General features: G+C 36.5%; 3 protein-coding genes and 1 non-coding gene across 8 annotated transcripts in view; all 4 read right to left on the reverse strand.

Moving 5' to 3' along the window:
- The window catches only part of kirrel1a (kirre like nephrin family adhesion molecule 1a), a 31,854-nt gene extending 26,148 nt beyond the window's left edge, over positions 1-5,706 (reverse strand). For all 4 annotated transcript variants that reach the window (XM_043245735.1, XM_043245733.1, XM_043245734.1 and 1 more), the window contains exon 1: positions 5,436-5,706. In XM_043245735.1, coding sequence (XP_043101670.1) covers positions 5,436-5,484 — 49 coding nt within the window. In that variant the 5' untranslated portion in view covers positions 5,485-5,706. The remainder of the gene's footprint in view (positions 1-5,435) is intronic.
- Positions 5,707-8,181: 2,475 nt separating this feature from the next.
- trnar-ucu lies at positions 8,182-8,255 on the reverse strand. The gene has a single exon. It is a non-coding gene; the product is annotated as a tRNA-Arg (tRNA).
- A 905-nt stretch (positions 8,256-9,160) lies between these two features.
- On the reverse strand, positions 9,161-16,312 carry il13ra1 (interleukin 13 receptor, alpha 1). Of its 2 annotated transcripts, none has more exons than XM_043244988.1 (10): positions 16,005-16,312; positions 15,605-15,735; positions 13,344-13,515; positions 12,543-12,642; positions 12,278-12,450; positions 11,277-11,419; positions 10,847-10,988; positions 10,477-10,576; positions 10,198-10,291; positions 9,161-10,110 (listed from the first exon to the last, which is right to left on the reverse strand). In XM_043244988.1, the coding sequence occupies exons 1-10, from the start codon at positions 16,081-16,083 to the stop codon at positions 10,036-10,038; spliced, it is 1,209 nt and encodes a 402-aa protein (XP_043100923.1). In that variant the 5' UTR covers positions 16,084-16,312; the 3' UTR covers positions 9,161-10,035. The 2 variants fall into 2 exon arrangements, with proteins under 2 accessions (XP_043100923.1, XP_043100924.1); XM_043244989.1 differs by having other exon boundaries at positions 13,344-13,512; positions 16,005-16,311.
- Positions 16,313-18,975: 2,663 nt separating this feature from the next.
- Positions 18,976-27,152, reverse strand: part of dock11 (dedicator of cytokinesis 11) — a 61,678-nt gene continuing 53,501 nt past the window's right edge. The window contains 4 exon segments of the mRNA XM_043243831.1: positions 18,976-19,911; positions 22,590-22,728; positions 23,943-24,040; positions 25,173-25,363. Coding sequence (XP_043099766.1) covers positions 19,822-19,911; positions 22,590-22,728; positions 23,943-24,040; positions 25,173-25,363 — 518 coding nt within the window. The 3' untranslated portion in view covers positions 18,976-19,821.

The following is a 27,152-nucleotide window of genomic DNA, read 5'->3' on the forward strand; positions in this document are numbered from 1 at the left end:
AACGTGCAGTAAGACACATAAAAACGGAGTTGCACAAAAAGTTTAGATATAGGTTTGATATAAGCTCATAATTCATTAATTACATTAATTAATGCATTAGGTATAATAAAGTAACAATGGCTACCTTCAGCTGTTTGGTTACCAAAATTCTTCAAAACATCGTATTTCAGGCTCCTCAGACTACAGAAACTTCGAGGAGGTTTGGAGGGTGAATAAATGACAGAATTTCCCTTTTGGGTGAACTTTTTTTTGTTCTTGGATTAAATTGCAGTAATGACTGATTCTCGGTAAACCCAAGAACATGTGTTAGGACAGTCAAAGGGGCCGTTTTGATTACACATTGACTTTAGGGTAGAAAAAAACACACATTTACAATGCATCTTTGTATTGAGTCAGCACCAGAACAGCTAGCGTTTTAACAGCTCTACATTTTGGTCCACAACCTCGACGGGTGACCGGTAATAATGCTTTTGATGCAGAACGCCTCGCTGTCTCCCCAACTGCGAATGGTTTTTCTTCGGCCGGCCGATTGGCCCAATTCGTTGATCAGCCCTCCCTGATTTAAAAACTTCAGAGAACGAGAAATGACATCACCATCAACATCAGCCACATTCCATTGCAGTGGGGGAGGGGAAGTGGTGGGAGGGGTGTCTGAAAAACTCACACACACACACACACACACACACACACACACAACTGAGGAGAATCTCATCAGTGTCTACAGTAGAGTGGCCTCTTCATCATGCGCTCTCTTTTAATTCATGTGCTTCATCTCTCTCTCTCTCTCTTTTTTTCCTCTGTCCCTGTTTCCCTCTCCCATTCCATGACCCCTCCCCCTCTCCTCTTGACTACAGGAATGCAAGAAACACATCTGGAACTTATTAGAAAGAGGGAAGGGGGAAAACGAACTGGGGGATGGAAAGAGGGAGAAGGGAAAAATGAGAAGACTGAGGGAGTGAGGAATGACAAAAGAATGAAAAGCAGAGCGAGGGCCAGAACAAGGGGCCACTCGACAAAACCATTTCTGGAAAGAAAGAGATGTGCAATGCAGGACCAGGACCAATTTTAAAGGCACAGTTCAGCGGAAATTTCAATTGTATCATTATTTACTTGCCAACATGTTGCTGCAAACCTTACTTTCTACTGCGAAACTCAAAAGTTGAAATTAAGAAGAAAGTTAGGGTCGGTTTTTGTCCAGACAGTTGCAAAGAATGGGAACTTGAGCTTTCAACTTCACAAAAACAAGTTAAAGGTGTTAAAAGTAGACTCAAACAGCCTCTAACAGCCCTTATAACAGTCTCAAGTATTAGGTATTGCTGGGTTTTCGAAGTCAGACTTTGCAAAAGAAAAAAAAACTACACCATTTCCATGACATCTTTAAAAATACAAATTATTAATTTCTGGCTGAAATACAATTGAGTCAGATGTGAATTCATTAACAAATCATTCTAGGGAGTTCAGTGAACCAGATCAATTGAATCAGTGATCAACTGACTTGATAAAGAATACTATTCACAATCATTATTATTCATTTTTATGGTATTTTATGACGCTTTCGCACCCTGTTTGAGGCTTGAAAGCTCTAGTAACTATCGTTGTACAGAAAAAAAATGCTTTTGTGTTCTACAGAGAAAAAATAAATGTAGAAAATTCAGAAAAAAAGTTCGGAATGATGTGAATGAACGAGAAAGAATTTTCATTTTGGTTGAACCATTTCTTTAAACAGCACAAAATAACAGCTAATGCTGACAAAACACAATGTGAATGAATGGAAGGCTGTTCGTGTGAAGGGAAACATGGCGTGTTCAAAATCGTTTCAATGAGAAGGGATGTGGGAGCCCCTAAAAGAGGCGAGGGGGGTTCAAAGATCCTCGTCTAAGCCAGCCTTTGAACTTTTCCCCCCTCATATTCATTGGGAGCGAGAGAAAGAAAGAGATCGGAGAAGAGAGGGTGCGAGCAGCCTCTTCTATGAGAGCAGTCAGGCATGAGTAATAATGCCTTTCTCTCCCTCTGGCCTAGAGCACTCCCCCCTCTAGCTCCCCCTTCACCCATCCACCCCCCAACAACAACAAAAAGAAAACTCCAATCTTTGTCAGTTCAGTCCCTCAACTTCACCCACCTGTCCCCAGTGCTGTTTTTGTCTTACAGACTCACCTACACACACAACCGCACCTGCATACACACCACTTGCTTCCATTAGAAAAAAAGATAATCAATATATATAATTTTTGTAATCAAGTAGTCGGTGGGTTGCCTGAATAATGAATTGGTTGCAATGAACCGTAAGCAGCAAAAGGTATTTGCTTTCATACTGTGACGCATTTAAGCATTAAAACAAAAGTAAGGTGGGGACTTGGTTTTGTCATCGGTTGTTGATTGGATGGAGGCCGGTCTGAATACAAACATACTCGTTGTAAGAAAGAGGCAGAGTTTGAGCAGACTAGATGACAGGATCAGTCACTAGAGAAGTCTGCCATTTTCACTGAAGAGTTACAGTCTGATTAAGAAATATAAGGTCAAAACAAATAAAAACAAAACATGAACTGAAAGATAAAAAGCGAGTGCAAACAAAATGGAATTTTGGGGTCTTGTTACACTTTGTGTTTTAAACACCATAAAAGAAGATTGCACTAGTATGCAATAGAAACTAAATATCACAAATTGGTTGTTTAATCAGATCTCATCTCATTCCAAAATGAAAAAAATCTGTCGTCATGTTGTTAGAAACCTGTATTGAGCACAAAAGTAGATAGTTTAAAGAATGTGGGTAATCAAATAGTTTCAGTTAACAGTGACTTCTACTGTGTGGGGAAAACGGCAATTCTTAAAATCTTATTATGCTCCACAGAAAAATAAATAAATAAAAGTCATACAGATTTGGAAGGAATCACCAAAAAAAATTCCAGTTCACTCTCATAAGAAACAGGCTGTAATTTTTATGCTGATACCCTCTGCAGAAGGTCCGAAATCCCATTCTCAGTTGTGCTCAGATCCAGAAATGGTGAATCAATGTGTCACATAAATGATACAAGACAGTGTTTGAAGATGTGGAATGGAGACCAAAATTTCCCTCCCTACCAATTTCCCTTCCTTACACAAAGTTATCGTGCGGTTTGCAAATGGCACACAAGTCATACAGCGCGTCTGCGGTGTCTTTGTTGCGCCGTATGAAAATCATTTAAAAGGTGCATGAAAAAAGTCTGAGCTATCATTACAAATAGAGCAGGTGGGCTCAGCTCGTGGAGATCTACCTTCAGTTCTAACCCGGCTCATACACACCTGCCGTTAATTTCCATGTGAACCTGAAGACCATAATTAGCTGGTTGAGGTGAGTTTGATTAGAGATGAATGAACTCAACTCAGCGGGAACACAGATATTCATGAACAGAAGCTGAATATCCACTCCTGCATTCATCCGTGGAGAAAAAACTACTTTTTTTCTTCTTTCTTTACTCTTTAAGTTGTCCTGAAAAGCAGTTTATTAACTTAAGTAACAAATTCCTATGGTTTTAAATGAAATATGGATTTTAGTTTGTAAAGGACATGCCTGTGTACCAGCGTGATTCATGGGACGACTTCAGGTTTTATTAAGAGTATTGCTTCTGAATGACTCCTGGCTGCCAAGATGGAGTGGGCCTGATGCTTAAGCTCACATTACAACCGTTTGTCACTGTAAAATTACAGACCTCTTTATTACAAACAAGCGCACCACGCACAAATAAAACAACACCTGACATGTTTAGGAATGCCTGACGGACCCGTAATGAGATTTAAAAAACCCTGCTAGGTTAACAAAAATTGGAAACGTTGATATATCTGATCTGTACTTTGTCTAGGTTCGAATGCATGTGGAAATGAAGCGCACTCGGAAGGATACGAGCGCATGACAGCAAAGGACATCCCTTACAGTATATGCGCATGGAGTCGTTTCTTGGGCAGGTTACTGTTCTTCACAATGTGTGTTTAACGTTGACCTATATTGCTACGCTGTGTACAGCACCATCAAACACTTACTAGAAAGACAATGGCTGCATTGTTGTGAGGTCATCACAATTGCCTCCGCTAACCTTATGGAAGTCATTACAGTAATGCACCTCTTTAAAAACGTATCTGAATGGCCAACTTACATGCCAAGTCATGTTGCTCTGTGAGTTGAGGCGACTGACCTGAGTATGTTAGCAGCGCCGATACCTTAATACGTTCCACCTTAACACGTAATAGCAATAAATCATTACAAATGACATCAGTGCATGTGCATTACTGTACAGTCGGTCCGACAAAACCGATGTATGCAAAACTTAAATTAATATTCGGACACTTCAAATCGGTAAAAACTGGTCACATTCTGCCTTTCGTTTTGCACAAAATCAAATTCAGGACAACGCAGAGGAAACGACCAGAAATTCATTTTCCTTTTGTTACCTGTATTGCACATTGTGCATTTCCCACTGTACTTTCATTCACTCTAATGAGTCATTCTGTATTCTGCCTCGTTTTGGGTTTTTTTTTTATAACAGCTGTAAACATTGTGTGATGCTGAACAAAGCCCTGTCTGAATCTCCAATCTCCCCAGATCTTGTCGCATGCTGACGTTCAAAGCAGCCATCAAGAGTCACCTGGACCTGTTTTCAAAAGGTATTTCTCGATGAATATGCATGTTTCTGCTTTGATTGTGGACCTTATGAGAATGGCTTACATCATCCGTTCTACCTTGCCGGGACAAAAACACGCCCCTCACCTATGATGGAGTGGTCTGTACCTGCTCTCCCTCTCTCTGACTCACACACACACACACACACACACACACACGCATGCAGTGTGTGACAGTAGACAATAGGGAGGGTGTCCGCATAGGCGCGATCACGGGAAAAAGATGCCGTAATCTAACAGGTAGAGCTCGGCGCTGTCGCCTAGCAACTCGCTGGATACATTAATACAGGCGCACCTGGATTTGCGACAATGCAATATTTTAATAACCCGTTCTGCGTGCGGGGGAAATAGTCGGTTGTTCGTGATCCAGCGTGCTTGACTGTAAGTGTCAGGCGGGCGCAGGTGCAGGAATTACCTGCGTGAGCAAGCGAAGTGGTGCGTTTCTTGATGCGGGAGTCTGTCAAAGACCCCCTGCGTGCGTACGCATGAACGTGTGCACGGGCGCGTGTCCTTTCCCCCTCAAACCTCTCGTCTAATTTGTATTCTCATGACGAGAGCATGTTTGACGGGAGGGAACGCCGCTGGCAGAGTTTATAGTCAACCCCGTCGTAACGGAATCGAACGACAGCACCGTTAACTTTGCGCGTGGAACGCAAAGGTCACGTTGCACCTTTACGACCGGAGCAGACACGAACGCTGCAAAAAATCCTCCACACATCTGCCACACGTTCTTTCTCGTTTGCGCTCACACATACACAAGTTTGAGATCGTGGCTCGTCCCTTACCTCTGTGAAAACTCAACGCCAAACTCAGAAGCAGCAGCAGTCCCTGCATGGTTCAAATCTCCGCATGGGGAGCGTCAAAATCCCTCCAACGGTGGATTATAATCCTTCCATTCACGTATCGGCTGTGTATTGCCCCTTTTCGCCCCCCTTCGCTACTTTTTAGCGCATTTCTAGTCGTTTTTCTTCAGTCGTTCTCTCTTTTGCCCTCCTCTCTTGCGTCCTCAGCGACGCTCCGGTTTCTTATTAGTGGCACATTCCTTGTTCATCGCTCTCTCTCTCTCTCTCTCTCTCTCTCTCTCTCTCTCTCTCTCTCTCTCTCTCTCCCTCGCTCTCGTGTCAGCAGCTGCTCCCTCCCTTTCTGTTTCTTTTCAGCGATGTCCAATTCATGAACGAATCATTCTTTTGAACCGAATCTTTTCAATGAATCTGTTCACAGACTTGCTGTATGAGCGGATTCTCGAGTCCAAACTGAATCGTGAATCAGAACGTTCTTTTTCGGAGCAAAGAGTTCCATTCAGATTTCTGGTAACTGAATACATTTTTTCCCGCCGAATTCTTGGACCAGTATGAGGACCAGAGTACTTTTGGTTATCCAGGTGTTTCACCTGAATATCTTACTGACGTCAATACGTTGATCCAAAAATCATGTACTGTCTTTTGACCCGTATGTTCTTTGAACTGTGAGTCCGATCCGGGTTTTCAACTCACCGAATCAATAAACCAAAAACTGTCATGCTCGATTCGTTGTGATACAAAAAAGTAGCGTACAGGTCTATATGTATCCTTATTGGAATATTTGAATCTTTTTTTCGAATATATGCAATTAACATTGGGAAGGTTCATTTGGAAGTTACAGACTGCAAGTTTTCTAAAATGTAATAAGTAGCGTATTTCAATTTCTTTATAAAAGTAACGTAACTCATTACATTTGATTCCTTTTGTAAATTTGTAATGTTTTTTGCAATTGTTCATCAATGTCAAATCTGTAACCTAGTATTCAACACTGATTACTGTCTCTTTCCAAATTCTTCATCACTTGAATTAAGATTATAATAACCTAAATACATTTTAAAGCACAGCCACCACTAAATCAGACTTACTTTGCTATCAGGTTGAATACAGTTTTTCTTAATTCGATTAAATCGATGCATTATTTACATATGCTATAGTTACTTCCAAGTGCAATTACTAAGTGTAACAAGTATTATAATAAACAATAGCAACACGCATATAAATATACATATGGATGCAATTTAAACAGATAGACATAACACATTCATATGCAGATATGGAGGTTTTAACATTTCACAAGTTTGTGCGTGCGTTTACCTAAAATGTAATTAAATAAACAATTTACCAAGAGTACTATGTTTTGTATTGTTAAAAAGAAAAAATATTATTTGGATGTATTCAGATGAGTATTTTATAATAAATAAATGAAAAAAAAGATGTTAAATCCTCTGTTCTATTTTACAGGAATCGTTATCTATACTTTGAAGTGCTTAAAATATTGAATCGGTTCTTTGAAACGAACGATCGAAAGAACCGATTCGCTGAACTGATTCGAACTGCCCATCACTATTTCCTTTCACCCAGCCCAGTTCAGTCGCCCTCCCTTTCTAGAACTCAACAGCGACAAAAGAATAGACCCCGCGGGAGCGAAGAAAATAAACCTTCTCCTTCATGCGCGTCGTACAGATTGGACTCGCATTTTCCTCCTTGCAGCCTTGTTGCGAGGAGAAGGACTTTGAGGGGCAAAATGTTGACATAGCATTTTTGCTGATGGTCAGATGTGCTGTAACCGGCCAGCGAAGATGCACGGTCGTGAACTGAAACCTGTCTAGTAATGTAATTGCAGTTTGGCTATACAAGGGTATTTAGATCACTCCGCTGTCAAATATGAAACCCCGGGGTTACTGTCATGATCTCTTTCACACTAACGTTTACTGAACCTATTCATATGTTCGCGTGCTCTGCCACCTGCTGGATGGAATTTGAAATACGGGACAGAATTGGGACAAGTGACAAAATGACGGGATGTTAGTTTTGATTGATGGATAATGAATGATAATGCGAAATATAATTTTGACGCATTCCGATATTCCTGATTTGTATTACACTGTCTCTCTTATTCATAGATACGTTTGTAATACACGGTAGCTTGAAGTATTTTATGCAGATTAAGTGATGGTATTTAAATAATGTTTGCTATTTGAAAGTTTGATTCATTTTTAGTTTTACCCCCGTCTAGGCATCAACTTGTTCGGCCGTAAAGAAATGATTTACGGGGTAAAAATGTAATTTTAGGTGCTCGTTACACATGTGTGAGAGGGTTAAGAAATAATAGGCGTTAGAATAAAAATATAAGATTAACAGGCCTATGTAAAGTAAAAACTATTTTATCATGACTGAATCATCACTAGGCGTGTAGAGAGAGAGAGAGAGAGAGAGAGAGAGAGAGAGAGAGAGAGAGAGAGAGAGAGAGAGAGAAAGTTTAATGAAATAAGCGAATCTTAAGCTTTTTATTCATGCTGATAAAAATACAATGACTGGATGCTGATTTTTTCTAAGCAGTTCATATAAAATGCTTTTCATTTTTCAGGGTTTACATTTCTTACATTGTTCTGTGCGCTTTTAGTCAACGCGCACAGATAAGCAGCTGCCTTAAACTGTTAGACTCTCATTCCTCATCTGTACTAAATGCACAATAAAAGCAATCAACATGCCCCATCCGCGAGCTGCACTGCATCTCTGCCGGGACTCGAACCCGGAGCCTCTGGATTAGAAGTCCAGCGCGCTATTCCATTGCGCCACAGAGACCGAGCCAATAAAAATCGATCAGACCCGCTTTAGAGACAGACTGCACAGCGTATGGCTTCATCGGCGTCCAGCAGCATCAGGACCACACTACCGCCATTTCGGTTCTCCGAGGGCTGCCAGTAGAGGGAGCTCTACGCGCAACTAAAAAGATGCTTTGAGCCAACATGGCGGACTCCCTCAGCGTTGCCAGTTTAGCAATTTTGTTGCTAAATTTAGCAACATTTAACGCTACCCTAGCCACTTTTTCTCCCAAAAGCAGCTTGGAACAAAATTAGCTATTTTTGAAATATATTTGGATTTTTTTAATCAACTTTTGATAAGTGAAACAATAAAAAGTCACACAGTTTGCATCTATAGCAAATAACTATTCCATACCAAGCGCGAATTAAGTTGTTGTTAAATAATAAATTAATCATTTAGCAATTGTTCAAATATGGAGAAATATACTATTAATAGCCAAAGTTTTCAGGACATTAACCTATGTGTTATCCATTAACCCTGTAACACAAAAACAAAACAATACAATACAAGTCAATGATGTGATCAAGCAACTTTTCTTAAAACAAATTGTCCTGGCATTTATGCAGCTCAAATAACGTTTAAGAATTTAGATTAAAAAATGCAAATATTAATCGTAGTTGCTATACTGTCTGCAAAAACAATAGTTACTATTGGACCTCCAACTGTTTTTTTCTTCCTCTTCCTCTTTTAGTCTTTCCTTTGCTGACAATAAACAAGTGATAACACTTTCTAGGAACCAATCCTCACTATTAACTATTTGCTTATTAGCATGCCCATTATTGGTTTATTAATAGCAAAAATTCGACTTAAAAATTTAGTGACCACTTTTTTTTTTTTTTTTTAATTGCACAAAATATTTAAATAATCCAACTCCAACCAGGATGCCTAGTTTTGCAAACAATTTAATTGTACAAATTCCATATTTTCTCAAACTTGACACGAAACAGAAAGCATGAAAATAAACACAATTTTAACTTTTAAGGTATATACTTCATTTTATATACAATTTATGCTGTCCAAATATTTTTTATGTGATATTCCATATACATTACGTTGTCTGCTCAAAAATGTGCACATAATAAACATAAAGTCAAGAAAAATTTTCTTTCTGCTATACAGTAAACCACACTTTAATACATGTAACAATTCACAGTGTATAGAAAACCTTGTTTTTTTTTTTCTTTTTCTTTCTTTTTGTTACAAAATAATTTTAGTAGCAGTACATTTAGTTTGTAAACTGTGTGCAAGAACACCCACGACTCCATATATGCATGTATAAACAAGCATAGGAAAGTTCAGTAATGGTGTGAAAGAGATCAAGGGTCACGATTTCCACCTTCCACGACCCTTTTTGCAGTGTTTCTCTATATAGGTGCACGAAGCTGCTTATGACATCCGCCTGCCTCTGGATCCATCGAGTGGGTACGGAGAGAGCTTCGCATACCGGATAATCAGAGCCAACCAACTTGCCCCGGGAAAGTCTGTTGATTACTTTTCTTATCTTCACAAAACATTCAATGCCAAGAAGAGCAATTTACTGGCAACTGTAATAAGTGAGGCCGAAGTCCATCCAAAACATGTAGGTGGAGTACATTATTCATTAGCAGATGAAACAGACAACAGGAGTTTAATCCTCCTCCTTGCATAGTCATTTTCCCATCAGTGTAAGTTTTAAGTTCACCCTGAGACCTTGCTGATGTCCTGGAGATTGTCAGTCATCAGACATTTTTATACCTGCTTGTGCGTCGCATTTGTGGTATCAATAAGGTTCAACACTTATCTTGCTTTCTACGACTTCTTCAATAGCGACATACAGTCTGCCATCTGAAGGGCTCTAGAGATTGAATCAAAAATATTAATCAGATTTTCAGATATTAATCTCATTGTGAAGCTCATAAATTACAATCGGCTGCATATTTACCCGTAGATTATCTGGCATTTTGATGTTGTTGATGAGCATGTCCTTGAGGATGAGAGTTGGCTCTGGGATTTTTGGGAATATGATGTCTTTATGTCTAAAGGAAGCACAAGCACATTTGGATTTCAGTTCATTCTGGGCCTAGTCAATATTCAGATTCACGGGACATGCAGATGGGATATAAAGAATGTTAAAAAAAATACAATAATCTATATGTAATATGGAAAACATGGCGTAATTGTATTGTTTAGCAGAACAATGGAGATCTAAATCATTCATCACCTTCTGAGCAGCACAAGAGACACTGTCAGGCAACAGGAAACTATGAGCGGGATAATAATGACAGCAAGCAGTGCAGGCAAATTTGGATCTCTGTTCTCTCCTATGACACAACACAAGAAAAACAGTCGAGTTCAACCGTCAAAGACCACAGGAAAGCACATTTGAAAGCAAGTGACTGTATATCAACTACAGTTTAAAAGTGTATTATTTTTACAGTTTCCACAAACTTTATATTAAAATGGTCCAGGTCACTAAATTGTCCTGCCATCTTTTTAGTTTTCCCTTTGATGCTGGCTTCTTACTATAACAATCTAAACAAAGAGTGATTATCATAGTTGAATATGCTGCTTATTGCTGGGCCCAGACGTACCGTATACCACCTCGTCACTCAAGTCACTCTTCCCTCGTAAACAATATTGTGAGATGATGATCTGGACTCTGGCTTTGTACATGCAGTTTGAGTCATAGTTCAGTTCATGCGAGCTTGATTTTATGACTGCTGCTGGGGCGGCCTGCAAACACAACCACAGGAAAACATAGGATCAGAAATTGCAGAATATACTAAGCCAAGTCTTGTTTAACATGACATTATGAATTACACTACACGGTGCCATAATAGCTCTGTCAAGGCAACGCTTTAAACGTGTGTTGATACATATCACATTGTTTAAATATACTCTTCTATACTCTTCAAGCATCAAAAGAGGCCGGTTTTATGCGCATTTAAACCTTTAGTGAAACTTAACAGTGAATAAAATGATCTTATACTATTGAATATAAAAATATACAACATGACTTGCCTTATCGCATACGCTGTACGTGTAGTTGTATTCGTAGCATTCAACGTTTTTAATCATCGTTTCCACATCTGACAATCTGGTTGTCTGAAGAATGAGATTCTGCCCGTCTCTCTTGATCGTGAGTTGAGGTTTGTTTAGTTTCACTGCAAAGGGAGCCCCAAAAAAGAAACTTAAGAGGCGATTAACATTAGAAAATATAAAAAATTAACTCCCTATTCTCTATAGCGTTTGCCATGTTACCTTAACGTAACTAGGGCTGTTCATTGACTTTATTCAACTATTTGATTTAGTTTACATAATATGTGTGTGTACTGTGTATATTTATTACATTTATATAAAAGACACACATTGTATAGTATATATCTTGAAAATATTTACATTTATATAGTTATATTCTTACATTTTAAATATAAACATAAAAACAACATATTTCTCTTAAATATATACATGCATGTGTTTGTATTTACATATACACAATAAATAAAATAAAAAAGTAAACCTTTTATTTTGGATGCAATTAATCACGATTAATTGTTTGACAGAACTAACTTTCAGTTTTTTTCAATAAAACAATATTTCTTGCTTTTATACTTTAAAAAGGCTATTGTTCACTTATCTATTTTTATTACCACAAAAAGAAAGGAGTCCTTTTTTTCAGAAATACAGCATTTTTTCTCCTAAATAAATTCTGGTAAATAATATTTTTTGAAAATACTCCTTTAAAAATTGTTTTTGATTATAAATTTATTAGTAGTAGACTAGAACACATGAATATGTCATACACTATAATACTGAACTTTGATTTCAGTGATTTGCACTATCAGATGGACACTTTATAATGGACTCTATGTTGAACTTTGCTTTTGCTTTAAAAGAACATTTCATACAAATTCATTTGGTTTAGTAAAGTATAGTTTAATGAAATATAATTTTTTTCTCAAACAATTTGCTGTTGTGAAAATTGACTTTCCATGCATGTTAAAAAAAAAAATTATATTTACCGTACTGTTCTAGCCGGTCCCCCATTAAAGTGTTGTTTACAGGTTTACCCTCATAAGTGCCATTGAACAGGTAGAACATGTTCAGCATTGTGTCCTTGGGTTCTGCATCGTGTATGACACATTCTCTAAACTTCATATCATTGCACTTTATTAATGTATTATTCTCACGTGACCTGAAATTCACAGGTTAGAATTCTAGGTTAGAATAGAAGCAACGAATGCAATGGAAATTTACAAAACAATGGTAAGAAAAAGAGCTACATACCAGTAGTAAAAACCAAGGTCTTTGACTACAACAACAGGACTCCAAATGCACTTTAGCTTGTTATGGGAATACTCACAGACCACGTTTTCCACCAGCACCGCTGAAATAAACATGGAGATTACAAATCAGTCCCCAACACTTGAATTTAAAAATTCCATGAACTCATGAATTAATCTGTAGATTATGTTGGAAAGCAGTAAAGATGCTATTATTCATCGGACTCCCCATTTATTGTAAAAAATTAACAATAAATATTGAAACAAACTGCTTTTCTTCTTTTTAAATTTGATTTAAAAATAGTAAATAACACATACAATACTGCTTCAATAAAAGGAACATTTATTTGAAATATATTTATTAAAATAATTTGAAATATTTTAAATGTATGCAGTTAAATTATTTAAATAAATGTAGAAATGTAAACTTGGAAAAATCCTGAAAATATACTTTGGATAGCAACCTCTGTAATTTTTAACATGTTTAAAAAACAAGATATTGAGTCAGAGGGAAAGGGAGGAAACGTTTGTGATCCTGTCACAATGTAAAGCAGAAAAAAGGCTATTTACAGAATGGATAAGCTGAAAACTATTTTATAGGCTGCTCAATACAAGTGTGTGTAATAATAATAATATAAACTGATCTTGTGACTTTCTTCTTAAGTAAAATCATCAGCGGATTGTTTCTTCTGTCTCCAATAATACCATAATATGAAAAAATAAACATATCTCACTGACTTAAGATCAATTATGCAATGATTAAAAATGTGCAAAGTACCTAAGAGCATTTAATATGAGAGGGTACCTGTAGGTGGAGGGATGATCGTGGTTAAATATGGACTCTGTTTTTTGTTTTTACAGTTGTCAGGGTTCACTGCAACAATGACACACACTCCATTCACATTGGAGATATCCCATCTGATGGTTGTGTCTTGGACTCTCTTGGCATTTTTTAGGTCTATTGATGAACAGTCCTGCTGGTGACAGAGGATTTTATGTAAAATGCTTGTACTGTGTGTGTGTGTGTGTGTGTGTGTGTGTGTGTGTGTGTGTGTGTGTGTGTGTGTACTACTCTATACTAAATACAAATTAGTCACTTGCTTCTAACGAAAACCTCCCTGTTTTTCCTTTCCAGGGTATTTTCCCCCAAATTACAGATTTTTCAAGATGATAAAACAAATAAAAAAATGATGTAAAAAATATATCTTTACTAAGCACTAAGATGTAAAAAATAATATAAAAAACATAAAATTTATAAATATATAATTTAGCAAATTTATATGTATACATTATTGTTACAATGCACAGCAAGCGGATGTTGAACAAGCAGTGCCTGCAGCTCAGAAAAAAAAACAAACCATAAGTATCATTTAGACAAACCACATAAAATACTTAGCATTTGTAATATCTTTCACTGTATAAAGACCATAATATGTAAGAAAATAAACATTGCTCACTGACTTCAATTATGCAATGATTGAAAATGTGCAAAGTACCTAAAAGCACTATGGCATTATATAGCATTATTATACAGAGAGAGAGAGAGAGAGAGAGAGAGAGAGAGAGAGAGAGAGAGAGAGAGAGAGAGAGAGAGAGAGAGAGAGAGAGAGAGACAGACAGAGAGAGTACAGTTTCAAACATAACATTTAAAAAATAAAGTTGCTAATATACAATAGAGATTTGTTTCCTCTTCCTCTGACAACTATTTTCTAATTAAATAAAGCCTGCGTCAAACTTCATGCGGTTTGCTAACCCGACTGGTTCTCCTAGACGGAGGTGACTTTTCAGAACTGCTACGTTTAACTCCGAAACTCCCTAAAACACCACAGGTACCAATCAAATCAACCAAAGGCCATCCGAATCAGATTATCAGTCTCTAACTAATGTGTAAGATATCAGAACACGACTCGCTTCAAATGTGTGTCATAAGAGCCTACAATACACGTCAGATAAAAGCTTATTCGATTGCAAGGGCTCAATTTGCATTTTTTATAACTGCTTCGATGTGTACACATTTCCTTTACAGTTCATTTATTTTGTGCGAACATCATCCCGGGAGTTCGTGAAAACAGGGCTGTGAAAGGAAGCACACCGTTTAAGTGTTTTATCTGGCGTAGTACCAGCTTTCCAGCAGCAGAAGTCAAACAATGACAGACGCAGCGGTCTTAAAAGTATTCAGAGGTATCATATTAGTACTAGCTGTATTGTTAAACTGAGCAGATTAAGAAAATCCTTGTGTCTGCTTCGCCTCCTGTACCGTAACACTCACGAAGAAAAGGCTGTTTAAACGGAAAAGGGCAACGATGACAACAAACCCAGTGTAGACTATGACTCCGTCTTTTGTGGCAATAAAGTTCAGCTGACCTAATTTTGTTTAGTAGACTTCAGATAAACAAAAACACACTATAGACTCCATTTCGGTGTTTATTCAGTGCTTCTCATACACGGTTAATTGAGCGATTAGCGAGAACATGCTCCTGTGCTACAAAAAGCGTGCCAGGTTCGCTTGTACTATAACCTGTCATGGTTTGGCTCGAGTGAAATGTGGGACAACAAAACCATTTTTATTGTTTTATGATTGCTGCCATGAGAACCTTCACCTTTAGTATCCGGCGTAAAAAGAGAACAATAACCGAACATTTCCAGTAAGTGTGCATTTCTACAAATCATCTCGGAGGAATTTTGGCTCAGCTACATATTCGCTCTTGTTTTGCTGGGACCGTTTTCCTCGTGAACTATAGACCTCAGCACGTTTTTGTGGGGTTGACGTCTGGGAATAAACCGCTCATCTTTCAGATTAACAAACATATTAATCTTTGGGGGATTGTTTTTTTTTTAGACAGTCTTTGGATCTTAAACCAAAACGTGGGGAGGTTCAGACTTACAGTGTACAGTGTAACTAACTGATCATAAAACTGACCCCAAAGGTTCACATATTTATTCCTAAAATCTCAAATCCCTCGATAGAAACCGATAAAACCATACAAGCAGAAATATAAAACATATGATTTCTCCCGTGGTTTCCGAGCGGAAATGCAGTTAATTCAAAGGTAATAGGTGACTCACCAGAGAACTTCTCACGTACACCGTGTAGTTCACTTTACAATCAGGGTCAAGATCCTTCGGCTTTTCCCATGTCAAAAGAAGAGTGAAAGGTGTTTCCCATTTAACTGTCAGGTTCCTCGGTGGAGGGAGCTCTGCGGGGTTTAACATGTGGGATAACATTACGAAGAGATACGAAGTAAAAACAGCTTTCGAGAACCAAGTGACAGAGTTAGTGACATTCTCTTGTTTGTTTGTTTGTTTGTAGCACTAACAAATTACAAGGAGCAAGTCGAGACAAGAACACAGCGGAAAACATCTCTGACGTCACAGCTTTCGGGAATCGAGCAGGATGTCCCGCACGCGCTGTCAGGGAAGCGCGCTCCTAAAAAAAACCACGCAACGTTAAAAACAGCAGACCCACCTGATACGCCTTCAGCTCCGACGAACAAGACCGAGGCAGAGAAGCATATCAATAGGGCGACATCCCAAACTCGAAACATCCTCTTGAAGGTTTTTAGCGGATATTTGGCGTAAAATATGAACTCCCCTAAATCCTCCGTTGATTTACTCGAAAGGCGATGCTTTTCCGCTTCTTTTTTAAGCCGCCTCGGTCGCGCTCGACATGGTAAACGGAACAGTTCGATTAAAAAACGCGCGTACGTCAGCCTCGCGCTCGCGCTCGGAGCAAAAGTGCGACCGGAGTCCGTGGGACTCTCTGACAGACTGCGGTGGGTGGAGTGTGTGAACTCACATTCACATGCTCTCTGTGAATTAAAGGGAACTAGTTAGGGCATTGCCTCATTCCTACTGCTGAATATCGAGTGCAAGAATTTTTTACATTTTGCCCAAAACAAAAAAAAATTAAAAATACCGCGAGAAGAACGCACGAATTAACTCTTAAATACAGTGTAAAATACATATAGGCCTCGGTAAAACACGTGTGAAATATCTAAATAAAATCAATAAATACGGCAAATTCCTAGACAGCTAGTATTCCGCTCTGCATAGCTAACCGATCGTTTCTGTAAATGTATTTTGAAAGAGAAAGACAACATATAGGTTATAAGTAATTGAAAAAATAGGGTATATACCGTGTGTAAAAAAAAAGTTCGACCTAAATAAAGAATATAGTGTAGAATAGGTAGACCTACTACAAATATACTGTCTACTATACTTGTCTATTGTACAAATGTCTATATTGTTATTTATGTACATTGCTAACTTTCATGTAGTGCTACAATGGCACAGAGTCTTTCACCATCGGTACACTTGTGTGCATTATGTGTGAAAATGAAGAGATAGGCCCACAAAAATACATTTGTAGGCTACGCACTATACAAAATACCTGTAGACAAATATATTGTAAATAGTTGTGTGAAACACATATAAATATTGCCCAAAAAGAGATGTTTTTACAGTTTACCTCGATGAAGTGACGGTAACTTATTTACTTATTTCATTTTAAAATATATATTCTAATCTCGAGACTTCTGTGCCCCAAACTTTTCAGCTGATAAAAATCATGCATCTTCTCTAAAAAGAAAAGCATTAATTTCAATCAGTTAATACGATTATATGAAGCTAGCCGATACAATTTGGGCTTATATATTTCATATATTTCCTGGAACTTGAAACCACAACATAATAGTAATAAATTAACAATTATTAACATGCCGTTGACGTCAACCAATTCCAGCATGACATGGATATTTAAAAATGCATCTTTCTAATGCAAGGTAATGGAAACGAGGCTATGAATTCATTGGAGAAAAGTACCAAATTACACAGATTTTATATAACATAAAAAATAAATCCCACAATATGTGTGTGTGTGGGAGCGTATACGCGCGTAGGTGTCTTGGGAAAACAGTAGTGCCGAGAGGGCTGTGAATAAACATCACCAAAGACTTTTTTTCTTTAGAAATATTCACTTTATCTTATGAACTACAGACCACAGAGGGGGAAAAAAAACATTTATACATTATATGCTGACAAAACGTGAAGGAAATGATGAAACTAATCATCGGAAACGCCAGCTTGTCTCACGCTGTCCTCTTAATAGCGAATTCACTGTCCATTGCTGATGCCTTTATCACAAGATCATACACTGCAGACATTTTAATGATGCCAGCTCCTTGCAAATACTGCTTTGTCAATATGTATACATTTCAATGCACGCACACACACACTCTCTCTCTCACTCACACACACACACACACACATATATGGACAAAAATTGACAATTTTCTATATAAATCTACATATCCTCTGTTTGCAACTTGCATATTCAGTGCAGCAAGGTCTGATAAGTATTAACAGCATTTCTGAACATAAACCAGCACTTGATATTGGCTGTATCCACGGGCAGTTGCTAAGGACCAGCCCAAAGAAAAACAATTGCTTACAGTGGAAATCAAAAAATCTGCTCAAACCGGTTGTCGTCACGCTGTTACATTCTACATTATATTATCCTTACAATAATGTCTGCTGTTCTCTACCATCTGGGATATGCGTTCATTTTTTTTTTTTTTTTAAAAAAGCTTTACATATATCAACATCATTGCAACTCCAGATGGTTTAGTTAAATTATGCAAGGATCTTAGTTGAGCCTAACAGTCAGTAACCACCGCACCGATGTGTACTGCAGAAAATAGGGAAGAGGGACGGTGTGATTTGACCACATACAGTAGTAGCTAGTTTAAATTCTTCTTTTCGGCAGCTGGCAGTAGGAAGACAACCGTGTTTCTCTCAAACTACACAACATGCAGTTCGAACCAAGCATCAAACTGAATTCATGGAAAAGCTAAAAGAAACGAATAATATGATCGTGATTTTGCTCAGTAAAAAAAAAAAAAAAAAAAAATCAAATAATTAATTGTATAAATAATTTAAAACAGAAAACATTTATTGTTTATATTTACTAAATTGCTTTGAAAAATAATAGAAAGTACCTTCCACTTACTTTTTTGGAATCGAGTGAAAGTTTGTAACGTGAATCATCTTAAAAGCTATTTGTGGAAGATAAGGTTTATAGAGAAAATGAATAGCAAAAATACTTTCAGAACCAACGCCTCTGAAAATGTGGGTGTTCACTGTTGCGGTGCGTTGTGATCATGGTAATGCCATTCTTAAAACCGTGAATTTTATCATTCCCTGCAATGTTTCGCTTTTCTGCTTTACGGTCACCTGCTTTTTTCAGAAAATAAAACTGCGGATTTAAAAAGCTATTCGAAATGGAAATGCAGGCATTAACTGTCTATTTGATCTTTGGCGTATTGGGCGATCGAAGTACACTGCAAGTTTTGTTTCCAGTGGCATCCCTGCAATTTAAAATAGACAGTCTGTCTGAGATGCAAAATGGACTGTATGAGAGAAAATGTACAGTCAAAATATAATAGCACCGGTCAGCCATTTTACTTTTAAAAGATACAAGAGAAAAAGAATACTGGAATTGAATTTATACATCAATAATTGATTGGATCATGAAAAGTGGTCACATGGAGGTGACTGGATATATGTTCTATGAAAGTCTTTTTCCACCAACTAAAGAAAAATCTTAAAAATTACATGAAAGAAGATATTTACGTAAAAAGACGAAAAGGTCAAATTCCAACATTTTAAATTTAAATTAGAAAATCATAATTATGACAAAACCTGAAAGGTATTACTTTTTAAATCACATAAATTAGGACTGTCATAATTTTGACTTTTTATTAACCATCAAAATTTCACCCTTTTATGTCAGTTTCATCATAAATGATGAGTCCATTTTAACTTTTCGTCTCATATATTGACTTTCTGAATCAGAAATTGTAACTTTGTCAATTTTGACTCATTTGACTCAATATAAACTTGGATATTTTTATATACATTTTGATTATCTCATCATAATGGGATATTATCATAAGTCATATTACGACTTACAAAAACCATGATGCTTTTTTCTTATGTGGTGGAAATAGGTTTCCATAATGGTAAGAGAGTAAAAGAGTTGAAAAGCAAGGTGAGCCTAAAAGGAACATCGATGCAAATGTGATAAGACAGTTGATATTGACTTCATGTTGCCATTAAAATAAACTGTAAAAGCCATACTGTGTACACAAACTGTATGTACACAACAAGTAAAAACATGGCACGGAAAATGCTGACATTCCTGTAGCGTGAAGAGATGCTTGCTGAAGGCCTAGAATCTTGAGTTGTACATTCAGGTGCGAGGAGAGCCGATTGTCCACCAGGTTCTAGCTCAGGTCAGTGGAGGTTCCGCTGATGGCACGGAACACGTGGAGAGAGTTCTGCAGAAGGGAACGCATCATATCCTCCTGGAAGATCTGCGGGGTGCCAGATGAAAACAGGATGAGGATTTTCGAAAATGGAGTGGGAGATTTGGAGTCATGTTATTAGCTGATGTACGATTATGGCATATATGACCCTGAATCACGAAACCTGAATCACAAAACCAGTGCACCAATAGAAAAAGCCAAAAATATGTTGCGTAGGTCAGAATTACCGATATTTCTTTTATGCCAAACTAGTAATATGCATCGATAAGGACTTCGTTAAGACAACTTTGAAAGGCGAATTTCTCAATATTTATATTTTTTTGCACCTCAGATTCCTGATTTTCGACTAGTCGATAACATACATTAATGGAAGCTTATGTTTGCAGCTTTCATGGGATGTATACATCTCAATTTTAAAAAATATACACTTACGGCTGGTTTTGTGGTCCAGGGTCACACATAGCAACCGCATGCATCGATATTTAAAAGGAGACAAATACTTTTTTTTTTTTTTTAAACAACAAAAGCAGTTACCTAGAACTCAATCTATAGCACATGGCAGCATAATGAAGAAAAACAGAGTCGAATTAGAAGCATAAGAAATAGGACAGCATTATATTCACAATAACAAAGAAGAGAAAAATGACACTTTTCGACTGATTAGTTTAAGTATTTGTTTTAACCAGTGCCCTACAGATTTTGAAAGAAATGACCACATTCTCACTTCCAGTTATAGTTGTGTTTTTAATAATCACGATGACACAATGAGCAGTAATTTCACAGACAAACACTCGCTTGCTGTAATTCTGTTGTATAGAGGAATTATTCTAGTGTATTAGCAAATATATCCTGTCCTGACAGAAGATGACCGCCGTGTTGAAAGTACAGCTGTTTCCAAGAGCTCACGATAATTTGATCATGATATGTGTGAGAGTAAGTATTCACATACAGCAGACTAGAACTGTCATATGTATGTCTGCCTAAGGATTTAAACAGTTTTAAGCAAATTTTAGTCTAGGTACTTCTTGTTAACCTCACCTAAAAGTTAGGTTCACTTATCAAGACTTAATCAGATTCACTTCTATAGAAAAAGACAAATGTAACTGCTGTCTGTTTGTTTTTTTGTAACCAAACTATAGTGTTCAGCTAACATAGTTTCTACAGTGTTCACTTTATCACTACAAACAATGTCTTAAACCATAAATAAAATCTGAATTTAAAACAAATGTCTAAAAATGTCATACATTGCTCCGGGAACTGTAATCATACCCTTTATGTTTTAGATATCGTGTGACTGGTCTTTGGCTCAAACTGTAAAAGGAGACTTGTGATGGCAAATAATTAATTGGAACTAGTGAAACCGGTCCTTAGTCCGGTTTTGGAAAGCAAAGATCTGGGGCTTTGTGCTAATAAATAATAATGAAAACTAATGTATTCATTTTGAAAACATGGAAATCTTAATTTTTCTATTTTTTCCAGCCTATAAGACGAGTGTCGAATCGCAAGGGTAAAATACAGTTGTTTGTAGTACACAAAAACAACACGAAAGTGAAAAGTATTTGGAATCTTTCCCTCTTAAAATCTTCAGTCAAGTGTGCCATCTCAGGACACAATCTCTCAGAGTGTGCAAGACAAACCAGAACAAACCTGTTCCCACTTCACTGTACCAGCCTAACAAACCTGTCTGCCAATCACTGCCTCCAAGCTAAAAAAAAAACCACGAAGGCTTGAAATAATATTTTTTCTAAGCCAACAAACACACGTAGAATTGGTTTTTGGTTTGTTTACTGAGGGAAATGGCCAGTTAGCCCATTTCCTGGAGTCTGCGTGGTCAAGAGAACGTACCGATTTATTCTAATTCACTTGTAATTGCTGCAAACCATTAAAAACCACTACACAGGGCCCGAAGTAAGAACTTGGCAGGCAAACAAATGCAAAACTGCCATTAATATGTGAAAGGTGACCTTTTTACTTTTTTTTTTTATAAGGAAGCGCACTTCAGTGCAGAGGAGATCAGGCACAAATGCAAAGAGTGAAAACAATAAGACGGAAAAGACATCCAATTTTCACCAGGAAGCAAGTGTTTTAGTCTTAACTTCTTAAGTTAGTGTGGCAATACATTTACGGGGTTTATCGAAAGGCACCGAAACAAAAATTAGGAACAAAAAACGTGATGGGTCAACATTTTCATAGGAAGTGGCAGAGAGGCCATTAGATGTGCAGTGAGATTCACTTCGGTCTGAAATTACATAGATGTTACCAATGCCAATTAGATAACACCAATCAGGCTTTTAAATCCGAAAGTCGATCTAAACAAACACGAAAAAACTGATAATACAATAAAATGATCTAGAAAAAGTTGAATGGAGTCTGTATGTTAAGCAGTTTGAGCTGTACAGGATTATTTTAATTTAGCTTAAGTTTAGCTTAAGTTAGTTATTTCAGGGTTAATGTAGCAGTATTTTATCCACTTTATTATTGCTATTTTGAATCATTTTTAATGTGTTGTCATTTCATTTTAAAGTTTTAGTATTTTTGGTGTGTTTTTTGATTTTTGATATAATAAATTAATATAATGAATCATGAAAACTAATACTAACTAAATCTAAACTTTTAGATTTAATCCACTAAAATAAGTCTGGGGTTGAATTAATTTCAGAACTTTGTTGTATGGAAGTAGAAAGAATAACAAGAACTAAGAACTATAAAAGAGCAATCAAACATACCTGCTCATGGATGATATCAGAAAGTTCTTTCACCATGCTTTTGAAGTTAGCCTTTAGTCCCTCATGATACTCATACTGATCCTCCTTAATGAGTCTCTCGTTAATGTCCAGAGCCATGCTGCATGCATTGACAAATTGCCTGGAACACACATAACCAAACAATTGAGCATAACAGAAACAATGTAAAATTATATATATATGTATGTGTATATATATATATATATATATATATATATACATATATATATATATATATATATATATATATATATATATACATATACATATATATATATATATATATATATACATATATATATATATATATATATATATATATATATATATATATATATATATATATATATATATATATATATATATATATATATATATATATATATATATATATATATATATATATATATATATATATATACACACATATACACACATATATATATACATATATACATACACACATATATACATTACACACATATACACACACATATACTGTATATATACATATATATATACACATACACACACACACACACATATATACACACATATATATATGTATATATAGATATAGATGTATGTATATACATGTATGTATATATGTGTGTGTGTGTGTATATATATATGTATATATATGTATATGTATATATATGTATATATAATATATATATGTGTATATATGTGTGTATATATGTGTGTGTGTGTGTGTATATATATATATATATATATATATATATATATGTGTGTGTGTATGTATGTGTATATATACATACATAATATATAATTTTATATATATATTGTTATAGTGTGTGTTCATATAATTAGTTGTCACTGCTATAAACGCAAATACCATTTACAAGAATAAGATGCCTTGGTATGATAACCAATACATTCCTGCAGCATGGCATGTTGATACATGCTGTTGAATAAACAGGGAATACAGTTGGTTGCTTCCTGAACATAGCTCGCTTCAACTAGTTTTAGTACAATTACTATTCTCTTGAAATTAAAGTTCTTAAGAAGAAATCTTAAAGATGAGCCAACTGTGTTTTATATCCAGGGAAATGTAAAAAAATAAAACAAAAACAAACCAAAATAATATTAAGCTCACTGATAACTACATATAGTACTTGTACATATAGAACTACATATAGTACTTGTATTAAATGTTCACATACATATATACTGCTTCAGAAACCAAGCATTTATGCGTTGGCAAGGTTCCTTGTAACTGTTGTCTGACCCAACATACTTTCTCTGGTTCTGTAGCCACATAGGTATCTGTTCCCTTTGCAAGTTCAACAAACTGCCAAAGTAACGCCTGCATACCTGAAAATTTCCTTGAGCTCCTTAACTTTTTTACTGGATTGACCAGATTTGGATTCATCCAGAAAAGCTCGGGCATATGCCATTGGTCCCGCGTTCACCTAGAAGCCCCAAAACAGTATAAGACGCATCAAGCGATTGCCAGGTATTTAAAAGAATATTTTGATACACTGAAAATATGGTCATATTAATACAAAAAATTTAAATTTTGTTTTGCACAAGGGAAAATTTGGGTTGCATGTATCTTGAAAGAGAAATCGGTAACACTTCATTTTAAAGGTGTCATAATACAGAGTAATTACCTATTTAGGTACTTAGTAGTAGCTGTTGTACTTGCATGAAATAAAATGTGCTTATCATGTAAAGTTATGTTATAGCCTGTAATTACATTTTGTACCTATGTAGATATAACAGGCAGCTACTATTATAAATGTGTCACAGACCAAGCAACACACACAATTATGTACACTTTATATTAAGTAGCTTATAATGTAATTAGAAAGGTATTACATGTATGCAGCCAGATACAGTGTACAGTATAGATACACATAAAATACACTTAAAGGTGCTATATGTAGGATTGACAGTGTTTGAACTAGATATTGCAGTTCAAAAAAAAAAAAAAAAAAAAAAAAAAAAAAATATATATATATATATATATATATATATATATATATATTTTTTTTTTTTTTTTTTTTTTTTTTTTTTTTCACCCAACCCCTCCACACACACAGGTTGCCAGATTCTCGCTCAGACCCCTTTCATTCGCCAGCTCCCATGATTGAAAAGAAATACACTTTGTTTTCCGCCAACTGGCAACTCATGGTTCTGAAGAATGATTGGAGAAAACTGACGGTGTACTGTCTGTGTACTAGAATTTATAATTACTTTGTATGAAGTCTGCAACACAAGTGTGACAGTCTTTTGGTTACATAAGCAGCTGTGTAACACACTCTGTCTGTTACAACTGTATAAATAGCAGCGGCCTACTACACCTACATAATTACAAACTGTAAGTACAAACTGTTCCATAACTCAGTTACATGGTAAACACATTTCCTATTACTAAGTACTCACTAGGTAATTACCCTGCATTATAGACACCTTAAAATAAAGTCTTTTGCAATGTATAAATCTCTTTACTCTCATTACTGGTCAGTTTAATTCTTCGGTATCCGTTTCATTAAAAACGGACACGGAAGATAGATAGCAGTGTGTAATGCGTACTAGTACCTGCACACTAACACAGCCTTGGAGTTTGAGCTGAAGTGTGATCATGTTAACCTCCTGATTGGAGCAGAGCTTGGCGAGTTCAGAGCTCTTCTCCTTCATCTCATCTATTGCTACATCAATCGGCTTCAGCTCCAAGTGCTTTTCTCCCACTACCTCGATGCGCTTTTTTACATAGGGAAATGTGTTGGCCGCTGTAGACACAAACAACATGCAAAAAAAACACACGCAGTCAACGAAACAATATTCTTTTGATCCTGAACACAAACACCATCACCAAAACAAAAGACAGCGATCACGATCTCAGTGGTAAATCTATTTTTTCTTCTACGTCTGACTGACAATTAGAGTCAGCAGGTTCACAGCTAGCCACACACCTGCTGTTGTCAATATTGACTGTTTGAAGAAGACGCCTGAAAAGAGTCATTATCTCCGTGAGTCTATCGCTCACAAAAGTTGTCACTCAAGTGCGTGCCAGTTTGCAGAATTGACACGTTGTTGTTGTCATTGCATGTGGTAAACACATTTTCTTGGCTTCATCAATTATTAAACAGATGTTATGCAGTATTAAACACATGACATGTTTTGGGGTTATGGAAATGAATGCTGCAGCTAGCGCGTGAGTGTTTAAAAGCATTCGCTTGTTCACACAATAAGGGTCGTGTGCACGCAATACGTTGCAACACATTTTCCATAAATGCTCATTCCGCGCGTGTATGAAACATAAGTCAATTATGAAATTGTGATGAATGACACAATAGTAACCATAGCAATTTTGAGTTTTGCAATGTTGATTAAACCACCACTCACAGACGCACTGTTTTGTTTCTGCTTAGAAAGCTGACGAGTTTAACTTTTTCATTCAGTTAGAGAATCAAAATAAGAGTTTAAACAGCTGATAAACACATCACAAAAAGTAACCATTCCAGTCCGTTAATTAATGTCGTGAGAAGCCAAAAGCTGTTTGCTTGTTAAAAACATATCCATCAAGACCTTTTTTTTTGGTTTAAACTTGTTTCCAGATAAAATAAAGAGTAAATAGTACTGTATCCATATTACTGCTATCTCCACTTGAAAAAAAAAAGCAATCTCATTTAAATCACGACAGAAATATGCATAGGTCAAGCACTGTTTACAAGCAAACTGTAACTGTTCTAAACAGTTGTAAAAACTGTTGGAGTTTCAATGCGAGAGGGCAACAGAAAATTGACTCTTTTACTGAATTAAATAATATTATGGATTATGGAGCCACGTTTTGGTCTGAAGTTGGTACTCCAACTTAGTACCCCAAAAGTAGCATTTTGTCATTAAATCACTTAACCCTGTGTACTTCCAAACCCATAACAGCTTAGTTCGTCTTCAGAACACAATTCAACATAGATGAAAACCAGGAGGTCTTGTGACTGTCCCATTGACTGCCAAGTAATAAACACTGTCAAGGTCCAGAAAAGTATGAAAGACATCATCTGAATGTTTCATCTGCTCTCAGTGGTTCAATCTGAACTTCATGAACAGACGAGAATACTTCTTGTATTTGAAGAAAATAAAAATAACGGTTTATTCAACCATCAACGCAAAAAAAGTCATTATTTTTATTTTCTGTGGATACACGAAGCGTTCGTGAAACACTGATGGCAGATGGACTATTTTGATGATGTCTTTCATACTTTTCTGAACCTTGACAGTGTATTTTATTTGGCAGTCAATGGGACGGTCGCAAGCCTCCCGGTTTTCATCCAAAGCATCTTAAATTGTGTTCAAACAAAGGTTTTACGGGTTTGGTAAAGCATGAACGTAATTCATGACATTTTGGGGTGGAGCATCCCTTACATTTTTTGATTTGCACATTTTCGGTTCACAATGCATTAACTGATGGACTGTAGTCATGTGGATTACTTGTGATGTTTTAATGAGTGTTTACTATATTTATTTCGTTGGCTCACATTGCTATTTTTGTGGTGAACAACTCAACCGTGCAATTCA

Source organism: Puntigrus tetrazona, chromosome 7, assembly GCF_018831695.1.
Source record: "Puntigrus tetrazona isolate hp1 chromosome 7, ASM1883169v1, whole genome shotgun sequence".
Lineage (NCBI taxonomy): Eukaryota > Metazoa > Chordata > Actinopteri > Cypriniformes > Cyprinidae > Puntigrus > Puntigrus tetrazona.

What these genes read in the sequence shown, in the direction of transcription:
- il13ra1 (XM_043244988.1), bottom strand. Translation starts at nt 16,083, where the DNA reads ATGTTTCGAGTTTGGGATGTCGCCCTATTGATATGCTTCTCTGCCTCG. An exon ending in TGTACGTGAGAAGTTCTCTG is followed by an intron (nt 13,516 to 15,604) that starts GTGAGTCACCTA and finishes CTCTGTCACCAG; the next exon opens with CAGGACTGTTCATCAATAGA. An exon ending in GAGTGACGAGGTGGTATACG is followed by an intron (nt 10,577 to 10,846) that starts GTACGTCTGGGC and finishes GTTGTGTCATAG; the next exon opens with GAGAGAACAGAGATCCAAAT.